At 42.8% G+C, this 19,320-nt stretch overlaps 1 protein-coding gene across 2 annotated transcripts in view; it reads right to left on the bottom strand.

Moving 5' to 3' along the window:
- Positions 1 to 19,320, bottom strand: part of LOC144822243 (uncharacterized) — a 102,569-nt gene that overhangs the window by 40,319 nt on the left and 42,930 nt on the right. For both annotated transcript variants that reach the window (XM_078679559.1, XM_078679643.1), the window contains exon 2: positions 13,979 to 15,497. In XM_078679559.1, the coding sequence (XP_078535685.1) occupies positions 13,979 to 15,467 (1,489 nt within the window). In that variant the 5' untranslated portion in view covers positions 15,468 to 15,497. The remainder of the gene's footprint in view (positions 1 to 13,978; positions 15,498 to 19,320) is intronic.

Below are 19,320 nucleotides of genomic sequence, written 5' to 3'. Positions count from 1 at the left end.
TACACTAGGGGATGACATTTGCAAACATTATCATTTTTGTGCAGTAAAACCATATTTCGGTGTAAATGTAATGATCATTTCAATTGAAAATGTGTTGTCTGTAATGGCGGTGCACTACCACATAAAGTATACTCCACACTACGCCACTCAAACCCACACCACTCCACTCCACTCCAATCGACGCCACTCACCCCATGAAACAACACTCCACTCCACACTCCTCTACTCCACACCACTTACCCCACTCCAATCTATCCCACTCCACTCCAAAGTACCCCAATCCATCCGACTCCAATTCACCCCATTCCAATCTATCCATTCCCAATTTACCCACCACAATCTACCCCACTCTAACTCAATATGCCCCATTCCAATCCAATCTACCCTAATACACTCAATCTAACCCAATCTACCCGACTCCACCCCAATCAACCACACTCCACTCACATTTACCCCACTCTGCTCCAACATACCCCAGTCTACCCCACTCCACTTCAACCTACCCCAACTCCAATCTACTCCAATCTAACTGACTTCACCACAATCTACCTCACTCTACTTCAGTCCAATTTACCCAACTCCATTTCAATGGATCCCACTGCAATCTATCCAACTCATCTACACTCCTACCACAATCTACCCACTCCAAACTACCACAATCTACCCAACTCCAATGTACCATAATCTAATGCACTCCACTGTAATCTACCCCACTCCACCCAATCTATCCCTTTCCACTTAATCCAATCTACCCCACTCAATCCAATCTACCCCACTCCATCCAAACCACCCCACTGCAATCCACCCAATCTACCCCATTCCACTACACCCTAATCTACCCCACAACACTCCACTCCAATCTATCCAATTCCACTCCACCCCACAAAGCATTATTGAAGCAGCTGTTTAAAGCAACAAACAGAACTTTGCTTTTATTACTTCTGCTGTATGTTACTAGCTTACTATGAGAAGCAGAGGGAATATGTTTATTAGTTTCCTTAGATAAAGGAAGGGTGGAATAGTTCTGCATGTTTCTACACGTTTCGAGCTACTGCAGCTTTTTTTTAATGGCCTTTTATTGAACAGTTTCTAACATCTTTTTGCAACAAATATCTAACAGTTTTTATGTTTATTTTTGCACAAGAGGTTTTAAGTTCATTCTTCATGTTTGCAAACATGTTAGCTGCTGCATATGTAGGAGCTACGCACCAAGGTTTGTGGGAAAGGTGATGGTGTGACCATGTATTATACGAGATAAAGTACCACCTGGTGCATATAATAAGATTATTGCAAGTCACCTCAGAGTTCCAAAACCTTTGTGTATCTGTCTATCATGAGGTGGTGTGCACTTCTGGAGAACCCTGCAGTGACAACAACATCCCTGGTCAGCCCTGCTGTTGAGGCCAAATACAGACTAGGATTTTTATATCAGGAACTGGAGACGACTGCGTTGTGATGTATTCCTATAGGTTCTGTATCGATCCCCCTATTCCTGGCCTTATTCTGGTTAACAAGTTAACTAGCAGCCATCCCATGAGGCAGAAAACCCCCATGATGCAGGAACCGTTATCTGATAAAGCCACACTACGGCACAGGTTTAGGTCATAACGCTTGCCATCTAATTAGACAAGCGATATTCCTCCAGCCCCTGATAAGGCATACGGAGTTCTCAAAACAAATCAAACCTATGACAGACCTGGGAAAAAACCCTGCGGCCATTGTTTTGATTTCGCCGAGAACTTCAGCAAAAGAATGTGCTAACGACCAGGTCGTATGACATCTTTATTGACGTATCTATGTCCATCCTTACGTCAATCTCGGCACCTTAAAGGTATAAATATTACCGATATTGCCCTATGCAAACACACGCGGTGGTGACGAGATCGGAGCAGCCAGACTTGCCGAAGCCCAGAGCAGAGCAGACCCCGCTGGCGCAGCCCCGCCTTCCTGACGCGCTGAGAACGAGACGCTGTCTTTTCTCCTGCCGAGAAATCCAGCTCCGGCGCTTCCGGGTAGCCCTCGCAGGCAGCCTGGGATATCGAGACCAGAGACGAGAGATACCATCCCTCATTCATCCTAGATTCCAGGTACAGAACTGAATAACCCCTTGCAGAGAATTCTTTAGTCAGTGACTTGGCAAAACAAACTTAACTTAAACTGTAACTTTCTATTCCCGCCCACGTATTAGGCTTAGGTCAGGTACACGGGGTAGGCGTAGTTAGAAACACCAGTTGAGTACGATTAGTCAAATGTAAATGTGTATGTATATATTTTATTCATTTTAAACCTTCATATGGCTTAGAAACCATATCAATGTTTTTACAGTATTATTTTATACTTCTGCTTTTATTGTATGCACTTTACTTAACCATAAGTATTGCAATAATATCGATCCATTTCTCTTGTATGAGAAAAGAGACTGATCAATAAATAACATCTTTTATTGAACACGCCCGTCCCTTCCTTTTCTCTACAATCTGGTGAGACTAAGAATGCACGTACTGACTGAGTAAAATAAATCGTCTTTTGTTCACACGACTCTAGAGGTACACTCTTGATTAGGGGAGAGCAAAGTTGTCATGTTCTATGGTTGTCAGAAACTAAATCCCTTCTTGTCTATCCAGGGAGGTTCAACTCCTCCTTGCCTATTCGAGAAAGTTTCTAGTGAACTCTGAGCTAGCTGGCAAACCCAAAACTTTAAGTCTAATATCGACAGTAGTAGACCTAGTTAACGTCTGGTCTAGGCCTATACTATTGAAGGTATTATTCCAATGCGCAGAGCCTATTGGGATAATAGGAACTACACTACATGGCGCCCAACGCGTTTGGAAGGGCGATAAAACTAACGTAAGATATTTAGAGTAACTCAGTCGTGCTTTTTCACTCAGACCCCTTTCCCCATAATACTCCAAAGACGTCTGGAGTGGGTAAAAGGTAATATCCGCCAGACCTCGCAGGAGGAAACTCCTATGTATGGCCCTTGGTATAGTCAACGTTGAAGGATACACTGTTCCAAAATATTGTGCATCTAATCTTTGTTTCCATAAGAAACCTGATCTGCAAAAAAACTAAAGAACCATCCTGTCGGTAAAATGGGAGACAGTGATGAAGAAAGAGAGACAGTTAGGATAGCAACTGAACTCGCAGCAGCTGATAATGCACTGCAAGATGCAGACCCGGATATAATACTCATCCCGGTCATCAAGAGGAAATCTATAACTTTAAAACTTATAGAAAATGGACTGACACCTAGAGGTGGCACAGTCATATTCGTGATTGAGGCACACGAATATCGGCAGACAGAGGTATACTATTCTTGGATACATTTTCCAGCAGCAAATGCTGTAACAAAGTACTTCCACTATTACAAAACAGAGGACCCTCCTAATGAGTACACTCCTTTCGAGGAGGTGGAAGTACCACTTAAATTTCAAGAGCATCTGCTCTTATTTAATGGCGCCCTAAAACATAATAATCACATCACCAGGCTCGGTCCATTAGGTAGACCAGGAGCAACGTGGCCGGTTCTAGCCGGATACACACCACATCCAGACATCGAAAGAATGCCTGCACCAGAGCTTTTAACACAGCTAAAACAATTAATAAAATTACATAGACAATTAGTCCAATATGTGATGCGGACTTCAACAATTCAACCAGCAATTAAAATTCCACAGCTGACCCCTCATCAGGGGAACACAAATAAAATTACACCACAGAACATACAATCCTGCCTAGGTAAAGTACCAGCTAAACGGGAACAAATACCATTCTGGTTAGCACAAAAAATCACCCAAATAGAGGCGGTGTTTCCAGACACCACCCCTGTGGATAAACACAGGATTCTGACTATCTGTCTTCCAATGGGAATCGCACCACACGTGGAGGACTGTGACACTTGGGGTACAGTCTTTGCTTCCATCTACACAAAAACGCACGGTGTTCCATCCATTTCGGTAATACCAGATGAGCTAAAACAAATTCAAGACGAATACGGTCCAGAACCCGCTTTAACTCTTGGTATGAAATTACTAAAAGACTTCAAGCAGGTCTCGGCTATATTATTAGCCAACATAAAGGGAGAAGCAGCAAACGTGGCAATCCGCCAGAGGTTAAAGGAGACAGATATAGCAGACCAACCAGCTGAAATTGCCAGAATTATAGAAAAATCCTATGAGGAACTAGGTAGAGATAGTTTAGGTGGAATACCAGTAAAACCACAACTGATTGAAAGTCCTGAAAAAATATTTTTTAATAATAATTCAACATCACAAAAAAAGAGCTGGGATGGAAACAAACAATCCAATCCTAAAGAAAAGAAATTCCAGTCCAGAGGAAGGTCTCCTCGGCGGAGAGAAAAATCTCCGAACCAAAGACACAGGTCACCCCAAAGTGACCCCTCCGGGAAAAGATATAACCTTAGAAATAGGGATAATATAAAGAAGCCTGATAGATATCAAGATTTTGATACACGTCCCTCTCAATCTTTTCAGACTTCCTCGCAGAAATCGGAAAGAAGAGGACGATCAGAACAAAGAGAAGAGCACGCCAAGTCCAAAGACAAGGAACCTGCTCATCTAAAAAAGAAAATACAATTTCCAAAAAAGAAGGTAGCCAGTATCAAGGTAGTTAACAATGCCGAGAATACTGAGGACACAACTGAAAAACGGAGAATGGGCCCAGACAATGCTAGACAGCGCAGCAGAAGTGAGCATAGCTCGCAAAGTCCTTATGAATCTTCTGGAGACAGTGGACACGAATGAATATCTTCAAGTGGAAACTGCAGACACCAGAGTTAGCAAACCTCACAAAATATATGAAATAACTTTACGTATAGAAGGGGATAAGACTAGAAAAATAAGGGGACTATTTTGGGATAATCTCTCCAAGGGCTATGACATCCTTCTAGCTGAAAAAGACTGGCCACCAGAGTTTGTCAGGGAGTGCCCTCATGGCGAAGAAATAATTATGCCTGCCTTCTCAAATCATATCCCAATTCATAAAAAATACACACTTGCCAGAAAGTGGGCAGTAGCTCAAGCTCCTGCTTTATATAAAAATCATGTAGGATGGGATGAGGACTCTCCTCCTCACAAAATCCAGTTAAAATCACAACCTACTGCACAAAGACCGTACCCAATTAAGCAAGAAGCTAAAAAACAGGTAAAAGAAATCCTAGATCAATTAGAATACCAGGGGGTGATTGAAACTTGCACCTCACAAATGAACAACCCTTTGTTTCCGGTCTCCAAACCAGACAATTCATATCGTCTAGTTTTGGATTACAGACACCTTAACTCATGTTGCAAAACTTTTGCAGTACAAAATTCACATAGTGCTGCACTAATGAATAGCTAGTGCGCAAAAAATACAAAACAACATTAGACATCTCTAATGGATTCTTTTGTCAAAACATAGCACCAGAGAGCAGATATTTGTCTGCATTCTCAATAAATGGCACTCAAAAACAATTCTGTCGGTTAGCCCAGGGGTACAAGAATAGCCCAGGGGTATTCTCAGCGAGAGTAACAGAATTACTACAAACATATGATGACGAAGCATTATCTTATGTCGACGACATATACTTAACAGATGATGACTTGGATACTCACTTGAAGAGAGTGAACACCATAATACTTGGGTTCGCAGCAGAGGGTTACAAATTCAACTTTAAAACATCCAGAATTGCCCATCTAACAGTCCTGTTCTTAGGATACGAATTATCAAGTGAAGGCAAAAGCCTGGCTGACAATTTCCTAGAGAAATGTGCCGTACTCCAAGCACCTAGAACACTAAAAAACCTACAGTCAATTCTAGGCTTCCTCAATTTCGGAAGAACATACATTGCAAATTACGCAGAAAGGGTCAAACCCCTTTATGATCTAATAAAACCAGATTTTAAAAGAACCAATTGGACTCAAATACACACAGAAATTTTGAGATCCTTACAAACAGACATGTTAATTAAAACAAAATTAGAAACACGTGATAACACACGCAATCTTGTGATTCGAGTCATCCCAGGAAGATGCGGATTCACATACCTGACCTCTAATGAGGGAGAAAAGGTACCGATTGCATTCAAATCACACTTGTACACTAAGGCTGAAATGAAATTTAGCCCAACGGAAAAAATTCTTACTGCAACACAGACAGCTATAGCAAAAGAACGAGCCCTGGCACAAGGTAAACGAATAATAATCGTGACACCAATACCAGCCCTAGAGGCTGTAACAAAAGCAAGCATTCCAAATGCTAAAGCGCTCCATCCGAGATGGATACAATGGGCTAATTCTCTTGCTGCAACAGACGTGGCATACGAATTTGATCCTAACTTAAAAACACAAGAATTTCTCCAATATGAATTTGAATGTCCTCCGCCGACCGAAATTCTGCCTCTAGAACATTACGGCTGTATAATATATACAGACGGATCAGCACAACCCGCAGTAGGGGGTAAACAAGCTTACAGTGCTGCGTGCGCGATTGTTAAAGGTCGCTGGCACGAAGGTAAATTTAAACCAGCTATCACTAAAACACAATCTCTAGGAGATTGTACAGCTCAGCGAGCGGAACTACTGGCGTTTAAGATGGCGCTTGAAAATACCGATCGAGAATTCCCCACACTCATAGTGTGCGATTCGTATTACTGCGTTCAGTCTTACAATGAATACTTGCAGATCTGGCTTCAGAATGGCTTTAAGGATGCAAAAGGAGGCACAATCAAGCATAAAATGCTCTGGGAACAAGTAGTTCTTTTACAAAAAGAACTACCAAAGACTCACGTGATACATACACTGAGTCATCAACGTGATGGCGTTCACGTTGCAGGGAATTCATTGGCTGATGAGGCCGCGAAGGCAGCTGTGCAAACGGCTTCCGTAGCTGCCATCACCCGGTCAAAAACAAAAATAGACAGCGAAATATTACAGGCTGTCAGTGCTAAAGAAAAGGATTCGATTGAAACACTCCCGAAAGGCTTTCCAGTAAAATACTCATACATAACTGATGCAAACAATGTTCCTTTTGCTCGAATCCCTGGAGTGGGGGATAGGGCAATTCCAAACATGGAACATAGGTTAGGACTGATAATAGCGGCACACGAAGGGCTTGCTTCTATACATGCTGGCGTCTCAGCCACAGTATCATTATTAAAACAGAGATACTGGTAGCCACAAATGAGAAGACAAACAAGGAACTATGTTTTAGAATGTGAAATATGTCAAAAAATGAAAGTATCAACGGTGAGACGTCCAGCACAGACGCCCCTTCTAATCTCGGATAAACCATTAGCTTGTGTTTACCTAGACCACTGTGGTCCCTTACAAAGGGATGGTAACTATAAATATATCTTGGTTGCAGTGGACTCATGCACGAGATTCATATGGATGTGGCCCCAGCGAACGGCTGACGCCAGAACTGTTATAAAAGATTTGCGAGTCTTTATCGGCACATACGCAATTGGCATGCTGCATTCGGACTATGGTCCTGCTTTTAGCTCTAGAGCTTATAAGGAGGCCATGGTCAGCATGGGCGTTACATTGCGGTACTCTTGTCCATTTCACCCTGAGGGGAACGGAATTGTTGAAAGAAAAAACCGTGACATAAAGCAATCTATAACGGCAAAGGTATTAGGTTCGGGAGCTGGGTGGGTCAAACATCTAATAAGTGTCCAACGTAGTCTAAATAACTTGCCAAGAAATTCTCTGAAGGGATTCAGTCCGTACGAATTATTATTTGGAACTAGGATGTTGGTCTCTGACCTTGACAGTCAGACTTCAGTGGTAAAAGAAAAAAGCTTTGATATCAAAGATCGTTTGGCTATTTTGCAGGACTTAAATGAAACAAGAAAAGACCTGAGCAACATAAAGTTGAAACAGCAGCCAACAACCACTGAAGAACCACCACATGTCCCAGCAAGACCTGTCTGGATTCCAAAAGTCGGGGATCTAGTCAGAGAAAAGATCGCGGTAAAGAAGGAATTTGGGCCTTCTTACAGAAAAGCAGTTCCTGTCTTGTCTGTCAACGGGACAAGATCAGTTGTGCTACCGCCGCTTGCTGGTAAAAAGGAGAACCGAGTTGTATCCATCGACCTGGTAAAACCACAACATGTGGCCGATAACAAATAGTAGGCCAAGTGGACTCCCGAGAAGTAGTAGAACACCAAGATTTGCTACTAACACAGAGGTTCAATCTAAGAGGCTAATCACATTCGAAACGCCTACAGAACTACAACAAGGACTATGCAACAATGCAATGGAACTTAGACCTCTGAAAACCCAAATAAAAACATTTAGCAGAGACACACCAATCTATAATGAAGTAACAAACGACTATGCAAGAAACAGTAATCCTGAAGCAACTGGAACAATTAACAGAACTGCATCCGGCTACTTCATAAACTTCGATGATTCCTCTGAAGACTTCACTGAATCAAACACACAGCCATCAACAAAAACCTTTAAAGATAAAGTTAAAGTAATTTTGAAACAACTGAAAGAAACATATTTGATTTCTCCATGGATTGAATTTTGGGTGGGTTTTGGTGCATTGATCCTCATACTTTGGCTCATCATGGTACTAACTTTGGGACGCTTCATTGAGGGAAAATATGATAAAATGGACACAGCAAGTCAGAAAATCAACTTGATCCTCAAACCACACACATCTTCACACGTCGAGAAAAGAGAACTTTCTTCAGTCAACTTCACAGCCAATCCTATACCGGGTGGGGTAGCATGGGACAAAACTGATTACGAAATTTATGGTCCGGTTGAAATCCTGAAATATCCACACCAAATTAAGATCTCATTGAGTGACTTTGTAAAACCGAGCTCATTTGCTGATGATTGGGACTTTGAAAGTATAAATAATATGATGTCTGACTTAGTGATGTCTGCTAAATTTACCAAACATGATTATTTGCAGGGTTCGACAAATTATGATAGTATGTACTGTTATAACCACTATGGTAACCATTTTCTACATAAATCTGCACAACCTAGAAATGTTTTAAATCATAATCAATGGGAACATTGTGCAACCCCTCCAAAAGGAAGCTCAAGAACCGTATATGACAAATATTCATACTTTTCAGGTTTTAACACAAGTAATGCTGAAACATTTTATTTCAAATTGTCAAATAAGACAGGGACAAAGACCATGATAACAAACACGAAATTGATATATTCAGATTCATTCTTTGAACAAATTAATACTTTTGGATTTGATTATTGGGACAAACATGTTGAAGTAAAAAGTGTTTGGGGTACACAAGAATGGCAAGTACAGGGTATAGAATCCTTGTTTAGAGCCTGCATGATCCCAGAACAAATTATATTCTTAAACGACACTGTTCAACAGACTACCTGTCTTGGCTTAGCCAAAATCAAAGACTTAAATAAACCGTCTATTCCAAAACCAACAATGAACAGCAATAGCTCTACAGATGAAGATATAGACGTAAATTATGTATTAAACCAAAACAGAACACATCCTGATTGGAAACAGTGGTTGATCTGGCCCACAGATACTAATAACTGTCAAGATAGATTCCTGAACACAACACAGGGGTTCAAAATGACCAGGCCAGACCCTAGATATTCCCAAAGACAACACCCAGGAATAATAACCACCTACAGTGTGGGTAAATTATGCCTTCAGTGGCTACAATCTTCCACACTGGCAGAAATTAAGCAACACCTAACTTTACTTACTGATGGTGCTGACTTGCCTGATTTCATTATGGGACCGCGCAAACAGCGTCAGAAACGTTTCATAGCAGCCTCTGTATATGCAGCATACAACGAGGCCTGGAAGGTGACTCAAATTGAGACAGCAGAAAGAATACGGGAAATTGACCGTATTAATTTGGAAAAATCACTTTCGGTAGTGGACAATGGGTTAATGACTCTGTCCTCCAGAATTTTTTCTCTGGACAGCATTGTGTCTTCAGCAATCGACATAATATCGCAGGACTTACTGTTGTTACAACACGGTCAGTCTCAATTGCGTTCTATTGTACAGCTAGGCTGGACGTTACAAAATCTGCGTTCAGGCTATGTGCCTTGGCGTTTAATCAACACAACGTCACTTTTCAATATCTTTAACCTTACTGATAAACAAATCAGTATGGCCCAGAAGGGTGCTGATTATACAATCCTGAGCATTGAGAAACTCGAGAGATTACCAGTGACAATGTCAGAACGACCTGTCAGTGAATGGATAATACATGGGACAATTAATATTCCAATATCTACCTTCAGGTTTCAATACTGCCAAAAATATATACAGGCTGGCATGTACGAAAAAATGGGAAAAGGGTACATTAAAACAACATGGAACTTGCCCTATTCACATGCATGTGTCAGTAATAAAGGACAGAAAGTGTTTCTTAGTGGCAATAATTGTGCGATGTCGCTAAGCGGTACACTTCTGTGTAATGGAATTAGTTTGCATGGAGCCTGTGAAGGGAACTCAAATAACCTTTCATGTCACCAGTTAGGCACACCTGCAACAGAGATAGAACCATTCTTTCAAAGACTCTATAATGGGAGTTACATTCTAATTGTAGATCGCAGATGCTGTAGTCTTATGCCCGGGACTCCTTATCTCGTAACTACGACTGCGAAGGTCAAGTGCTGTGGACGCTTATTGTTCCCCAGCTCCCTTCCAGACAGGGAGGCAAGGGCATGGCCCAACTTGAAAATTACTTCTATTCGAATAGATACTTTAAGCAGAATGAAAACAGTGCTTCTTCAGACGCAGACCAGACTCACGTCATCAAAAGAAACTTATGATCTCCTAGTCGCAAGGACGACTGCAGAGATACATTCATTGTTATCGACTAATTCCCCCATACATTTCGCAGAAATCCTGAATGAAATCTTAAATATTTCTGATACCAGTGGAGTCTCAAAAGTATTTAAGACAGTATTCTCGATGGCATTAACACCATTCAAAGCCATACTGGGTATTTTTCCAGATTTCGTCCATTCGATTTTTGGCGGACTTCCCCTCATTTTGGGACTGATTGCAGGAATCCTGTTCCTAGTCCTTATATTTCGTTATGGCAAACCATGTCACAGACAAAACACCTGCGACAAGGGAAGAAACAATCCTAGCCATTGGATACCGGGACCGGATATCAAAAATCCTGGGACTAACCCGGCTTAGAGACCTGAACATGACTTGGTTTCTTTAATTTCGACCAATGTGGCAACGATGTGTTTTACCTGTATTAAGGTGCCTGCTATGCGGAGAAGAATGCGTGTTAGACACCTGTCTGACTCTACAATCAGATGCGCCAATGGATGCAGAAACATTGTTGAGTCCTATAAAGGCTCATGCTTTGTGCTGCCCTCAACGGCTACCAATCCTGATGACGGCATTCGTGGAAGCTTCACCACTACGATTAAGGGGTAGTGAAGTTCAAGATGAAAGCGGCATTGATCAGGTACGACCTTCTGTCAGCTATACTAATCAAAACGCCAATGGAGACAATCATGCGCACGAATGCATGGTTACACCTATTTCCGAGTTAGTGGAACTCTCTCAGGAAGCTGTTGACAACTTTTTCGAGAGTCTAAATGATATGATGTTCTCACCAGAGAAGAAATAGAGACTTTTGAGCAAGCTCGCACACGGCGTTCCCTGAATTTGGCCTTCACCTAGAATAGCAAAATACCATGAACAATTTTCCCTCCAGTTCACGGACAGCAATTTTTTCAGCAGCCCCAAAATATTTTTACATATTTTTCGGGACACTATCTTCTGCTTAAAGTAAGGACTATTCTTAGAGAACTAAAATTTCTATTTTTAGAAACTTTATAGACATTAGCTGCCCGCTGGTATGTTCATAATTATTTTATTTTGTGATGGAATGGTCTCGAAACTTTTTTTCTGTATTAAGAGCCATTTCATGTGTAAATTCTCATATACAAATTAGTGATAATGTATAGATATGCGTGATTACTTTAGCATTATTCTACAGCTTGAGTGCATATATTACATGTGACTGTTTTTTCCGTATATTTGATAATTTCAAAATGCATTTATGTATTTTGGGGTGGTGAGGTATACACAATACTCTACAGTATGTTTTACTATGCATAGATTAGTAAATATGTCCATAGTTAGCGTGGAGTGGGTGTGATGTATTCCTATAGGTTCTGTATCGATCCCCCTATTCCTGGCCCTATTCTGGTTAACAAGTTAACTAGCAGCCATCCCATGAGGCAGAAAGCCCCCATGATGCAGGAACCGTTATCTGATAAAGCCACACTACGGCACAGGAACGTGTTATCTGATTAGGTCATAACGCTTGCCATCTAATTAGACAAGCGATATTCCTCCAGCCCCTGATAAGGCATACGGAGTTCTCAAAACAAATCAAACCTATGACAGACCTGGGAAAAAACCCTGCGGCCATTGTTTTGATTTCGCCGAGAACTTCAGCAAAAGAATGTGCTAACGACCAGGTCGTATGACATCCTTATTGACGTATCTATGTCCATCCTTACGTCAATCTCGGCACCTTAAAGGTATAAATATTACCGATATTGCCCTATGCAAACACACGCGGTGGTGACGAGATCGGAGCAGCCAGACTTGCCGAAGCCCAGAGCAGAGCAGACCCCGCTGGCGCAGCCCCGCCTTCCTGACGCGCTGAGAACGAGACGCTGTCTTTTCTCCTGCCGAGAAATCCAGCTCCGGCGCTTCCGGGTAGCCCTCGCAGGCAGCCTGGGATATCGAGACCAGAGACGAGAGATACCATCCCTCATTCATCCTAGATTCCAGGTACAGAACTGAATAACCCCTTGCAGAGAATTCTTTAGTCAGTCACTTGGCAAAACAAACTTAACTTAAACTGTAACTTTCTATTCCCGCCCACGTATTAGGCTTAGGTCAGGTACACGGGGTAGGCGTAGTTAGAAACACCAGTTGAGTACGATTAGTCAAATGTAAATGTGTATGTATATATTTTATTCATTTTAAACCTTCATATGGCTTAGAAACCATATCAATGTTTTTACAGTATTATTTTATACTTCTGCTTTTATTGTATGCACTTTACTTAACCATAAGTATTGCAATAATATCGATCCATTTCTCTTGTATGAGAAAAGAGACTGATCAATAAATAACATCTTTTATTGAACACGCTCGTCTCTTCCTTTTCTCTACAATCTGGTGAGACTAAGAATGCACGTACTGACTGAGTAAAATAAATCGTCTTTTGTTCACACGACTCTAGAGGTACACTCTTGATTAGGGGAGAGCAAAGTTGTCATGTTCTATGGTTGTCAGAAACTAAATCCCTTCTTGTCTATCCAGGGAGGTTCAACTCCTCCTTGCCTATTCGAGAAAGTTTCTAGTGAACTCTGAGCTAGCTGGCAAACCCAAAACTTTAAGTCTAATATCGACAGTAGTAGACCTAGTTAACGTCTGGTCTAGGCCTATACTATTGAAGGTATTATTCCAATGCGCAGAGCCTATTGGGATAATAGGAACTACACTACAGCGTCTTACCCAATGTAACTGTGCAACTAGAAACACAGTTCCCTCTCCAGACTGCACATGTCCGATATTCTCAATGAACACCACATCACTTGCATCCGACTATTACGTGCAATTCTGGCCAGTAAATCCTCACATGACTGGCGCTATTTCCAGTTCCTCGGCCTGGAATGGGGACGAACGACAAGAGCTACTGGCCTATTTGTCTCATGCAGAGTCCCATAACCAGACCTGTTTCTGCACAGGAAGGATGCAGTCCTGTATGGAACCAGAGGAGGAGAATGCAGGGACACATCTGCACCCTGTGTACTCATACTCTGGGGGTCAGTATGGCTCAGGGGGTTCCACCCAATCCCAAATGATCCCATTGGAGACTTTCTAAAATCTGCCCATACGCATTTTGAAGAGGTTACATGTGTTAGTATGCACTCCGAGAGTCCATTTATAGTAAAACACATACCTGGGGTAGCTTCGAACAGCAATAAATGTGATTTTGTATTTCCTCTCTCTATTGAGTCTTCATCTGCAGTATTTGTATCCAGTCCTAGGAATGATGGAGGCACACACTGACCCCGCTCATCAGGACAGAGCAGTTCTGCCTTGCAGTTCTGAGGTTGATGCTGTAATTCAGGGTGCAGTTGTTCCACCGTGTTGTTCTGATCTGGTTCCTGTGCTTCAGGAAGCACTGACTCTAGCTCTCGGTCCTGTGCCGCAGTGTGCAGTGGATCTAGCTTGTAATTCTGATCTGAACCATGTGCATCAGTACAGGCCGGTTCTAGATTGTCATTTTGATTTGGTTCCTGTGCTTCAGGGCGCATAGATTCTAGCTCATAGTTCACATTTGGATCCTGTGCATAAGGAAGTTCCTGCTTCAAGCATAGGTGTTGCTGTAGACGCTGGGTTTGTTGTGACCCCAACTCATCAAAGGACAACAGCCCAGACTCTAAGTGTTTGTCTGATGACATCCCATCAGGTGACACGGGTTGTAGGCACTGGTTCTCCTGGGGATCTTGGAAATCAGAACACATCAATGCTTCCTCCAAGGGATAATCAGGTCTGTTCCCATCTGGTAGAGCGGGTTGTGTACAGTGGTTTTGCTGTGGTTCGTGTCCTTCAGGAAATAGTGGGTGTGGGCAGAGGTTCTGTTGCTGGTCCCAGCTATAAGAAGACAATGGGGATGGTTCTTGCTTCAGGGGCTCATCTGGCTCCCACTCTTCTGGGATCGCCGTCTGTACGCTCTGGTCTTGCTGTAGTGTCTGCCCATCAACAAATTCTGAGTGAAGACACAGCTTTGCCTCCAGTGATCTGCCTGGAAGATCTGTCTGAGGACACCTGGATACAGTACAATCCTGCTGTATTCCATCTCTACCTGGAAACCCAGGTTGCACCCACTGGTCCTGCTGTGGGTGATGTCGATCTGGAAACATTGGCTGTAGACAAAGGTTTGGCTCCTCTGGACGCACTTGAACATTAGTTGGTGAGGAGAGGGTACAGTCCTGCTTTGGGGAATGCCCATCAGAGAACACTGGCTGAAGACACAAGCTTGGTTCCCCTGGCCTGTCCAGTTGAGGTGTCGCAGGAGACCGGCTAATAGCACAATCTCTAATGCTCGCTGGAGAGATCACCTCCAAAGACACTCCACCATTATCTAGGTAACCTTGATCCTTTTCTATCCAGATTTTCTTAATCAGCCCAGCGACTTTAGAAGGTACGTCCTCCACAGTATTGATCAAGTTATCCAGTTTGGCTTCCAACTCCTCCAGCATGGATAGAAGGATAATGTGCGGCAGGTTCTCTGAAAGCGGTTCCATCTCATTGTCCCTCTGAGTATCTTTTCGAGATCTTGAAGCTGAGACGTCATGAAGAGGATAAGATGGGACTGTGGCTCTTACGGATTCACGTGAACACTGCGCTGTCACTTTCTTTCCTGGAGCCCGTCTTCTCCCCATTCCTGTAAATTGATGTTCAAGTCTCAATGTCTGCAGAGGAGAGGAAAAGAGAAAAGACAACACGTTATCACAGGACAGTTAGGTCAAAATACTCTGTCTCACCAACCCCAGTGTGATCAGAGAACATCGCTCATTTCTAAAACCAGAAAAAAATGAATCATTAAAATGTCACAATACCCGCAACATAGTTCATATATTATGAAAGGCACGGATTTGAAATGTTTCCAACACTATGCCTGTTCCTTGGTCTGCTCAAATTGTACACTGTGCTACCACAAAAATTGAACACTGTAACAACCTTGCAGCAATCGAAGGTTTATAATACCCTGGCAGACAAGACTGCGCTAACATCCTCACTTGAACTGTACACCTCTCTTTTGCAATATTCAGTGACTGAAGCACGTTCCAACACACCAAACCTCTACAGGATCTACAAAACGCGTGTTATGTCATTGCACATATAGAGAGCATGTTCAACCTGGGGTTTCTTGGAACTGAATCAGAAATACATAAAAGAGGAGACAACCAATCAGACCCGGAAGAATCGAGCATGAATAGGCGCGTGCCCACCTCTGAAGATGATGTAGTACACAAGCTGCGTCGCTGTGAATTACTTGTAGTCTATGAATGGTGATACTGGGCATTCTTACATATACTCGGTTGGCATGATGAGATCTACATAGGACTGCGGCCACCACTATTGCTTTTCAGGCCTTACGTGGGAGGAGTGGGGTTATTCTCTTAAGTAGTTTCAGTATAAATCTATATTTAGATCCTACAGCTCCAGCCTGCTGGTTCTTGCTAAGATTACTATTGATTATCACTCAGAGGCTTTTAGCTGTGGGTTTAGGCTCCGGTAACAATCTCATTTTTGTTGGAGAGTAAAGTTGGTTCCAAACATTGGTCTTATTCTTTCGAATTACAATCACAGTTTTACCAATATTCAGTTTTAGTTGATTCAACCTCATGAAGTAATCATCAAATTGCATCATATTTTGAATCTGGAATGGTGAGGCGGACATTCCATTGATAAGAATTATCTGAGAGCTGGAGTAGTTATAAAGCCTGGAACCTCTTGAAGATTGATCTCTGACCAATAGTTTTTGCAGGTTAAGGGAGCAGAGGTATTGCCCTATAATTCCTGGTTAAATCCGGGACTTCTTCCTGGTTTTTCAGTAACGTGAGCTCTACAGCATTTTGAAATGCGCTTGGAGCGACAGCTTAAGCTGCTGAATTGATGAAAACGCTCTGCAGGGGACTGCTCAAGACCTGGCTTTTCGACAGAGATGAAGCACCCTCGGCGCCCAGATATCCTTGGGGTACGCTTTATAAATGCTGATTGATTGATTGATGAGGTCAGAGATTCCATGACTGCTGGAGGGCAAGGGTCAGTTGGTGACCCGGATTTGACCTTGATCACAAATTCATGGAGCTTGTTTATTTCTTCAAACAAGGATGAGGAGAGTAGAGTTCTTTTCAGACTCAACTTCAGAATTACTGCTGCTGTAATAGTTTATACTATCTTTAAAGAATGTTTTTGTTAAGTATTTAGATTGTCACAGAATGTCTCGATAGGAGTCAGGGAAGTTCTCATTTCATCTGGGGGAGACAAATCATTCAGGATGTAAAAAAAGTATTTTTATTATTTGTCTATTAAGAGGACTTTGCATGGAACGGGGTTGCCTTTAAATTCTGCAAGCTCAATTTAAAAAGTGATTTTGCTCTCTTCAGCATCACTTTCCTGCCAGTGTTGACGCAATGCAGGTTTCGCCTCCTTTAACTCTGGCTTGTACCAGGGCACTGGTCTGGTGCGGTTTATAACACGCTGTTGGATTTGAGGGGTGTTGGTTACTACCATGCCCGAGCCACAGAGTGGGTTATTTTTCTTTGGAGAGAATGTCTTCAATTGATGGGAAGAGAGGGGAGGGGTTTGATAGTGTTGATAACACTGGCTCTGTATTAATGTATCGCCATGTGTGTATGGTTTCATTTCCTGCTTGTGGATCAAGTTAGAAAGATCTACCGGAATACAAACGCTGATCAAATACTGATTGGACCGTATGCAAGGAAGGATGGTTATATTCAGTTAATTCGAATTATACGCCCAGATCAGATCTAAGGGATTTCATTTTATGTGACCTGAGCATGTAATGTGTTGGTGTAAATTCAACATCATTAAATCAGCAAATTCATTATCTTTAGGGACCGAGTTGTCGTCATCAACTCGAAACTTGAGAAAGGAAAGCAGATTTACCCCTTCAGTTTGAGTAATTTGTTTCAGAGATGTGTGGTATGTTCGTGAAGACTGGGTCTAACAAGTGGCTGGCAATATGCGTCGGACCCGATACCAATTGTACAAGCTGACAAGCCGCGAGATCGGCTACAAAGTTAGCTATGTCTGTGTCATCATAATTATCCAGATGGAGGTTCAAATCCCCAGAGACGGTAAAGTTGGCGGAGTTAACTGCTAATACGCTGACCGTCTCCATGAGGGCAGTCCTAAAATCAGTGGATGGCCCAGGGGGCCGGTATACCAGGAGCCCTGACATCGTGTAGTTGGGGCTCAGTGAGATCTTAAAGTGTGAACATTCGCATCCGGTGAAGACCTGTTTTACAAAAGTACATGCATAGCAAGATTTAAAAATAATTGCGATGCCCCCACCTCTGGACTCCCTATTTAAAGTAAGGATGCAGTAGCCAGAAGGGAGCGCAAGGCCTGGCTCGGCTATCATGGCATCAGAGAGCCACGTCTCGGTAAGGAAGAGCACGTCAGGGGAGGTGTCCTCTAATATGTCATGGATATCAGCGAAGTGTTTGGCTAAGGAGCGACAGTTCAGATTGAGGATTCTAAGATACTTACTGGGATGGGGGAGGTAGCATCAGCATGGGATGGGGCTAGTACAGTAATGATGCCGCATTGTATACAGCAGAAAGGGCCCTCAATGGTGTCTCCATAGGACTGTCTACAATTGCTCACCGTGTTCCTGATTTTTAGGAGGTCATTCTGAGAGTAGAAGACCCTATTTCTAGTGGGGGAGGCAGCATGCCTGGCGTCTGCAACTAACTGGCGTGGACGGGCGCAGACGGCCTTGCCTTTGGTGCACCTGCTGCGCGTTTCCGTGCCATCGGCCCCTTTTCACTGGGCTGGTGCCGAGTTTTGAGCAACTAGATCGTCTCCTCACCCAAAATGGCAGAGGATCGCGGCACACCGGAAGTGGGTATCCGCCACTCTCAACTCCCTCCACAGAAACAGCCTGCTAATGGCTGGTGGTGGACCGGGGAGGGATTGGCAGATTTCAAGTCTCTGAGTGAAGATAGGGAGAAAGCAGCGAGTAATTTGTACAATTTGCGTAAGTTTTTAAAAGACAGATTGTTAGAAATGGGGGTCTCTAGTTGGCAGTGGCTGGCCACAGTCCAAGTAGGAAGCCTTCTTCCTAAGTCAGAGTAAGGGGGCTACACCCTTTGATAACCCCTGCTCAACCCTGTGGTAACGTAGCACGAGCAGCTAGGCTTATCTCAGAGGCAGTGTGTAAAGCATTTATGATCATACACAGTAACACAGTGAAGGACAATACAAAGGGACACCACACAAGTAGTTATAAAAAATAAGTTTCTTTATATATAGACTTAACCCAAGACCAATAGCGGTAAAAAGCCACAATACTGAAAAATGGGGGTACTCTTGGAAAGCTGGAAAAAGAGTTCAAAGTGTTCAAATAGGGGTTCAGTTCAAAGCAGGGGTCTCTGCGGCCCTTTTACTTACAAAGTACCTGGATTTCGTAGCAAAACAAGCAAAATGTCGCAAACAAGCTGTAGCGATGATTTTCCCCACGCTTGGCCGGTGATGCATTGA

Source organism: Lissotriton helveticus, chromosome 1_1, assembly GCF_964261635.1.
Source record: "Lissotriton helveticus chromosome 1_1, aLisHel1.1, whole genome shotgun sequence".
NCBI classification, from domain to species: Eukaryota; Metazoa; Chordata; class Amphibia; order Caudata; family Salamandridae; genus Lissotriton; species Lissotriton helveticus.
The sequence above is the reverse complement of the archived record's forward strand: the minus strand, read 5'-3'. Positions and strand labels throughout refer to the sequence as shown.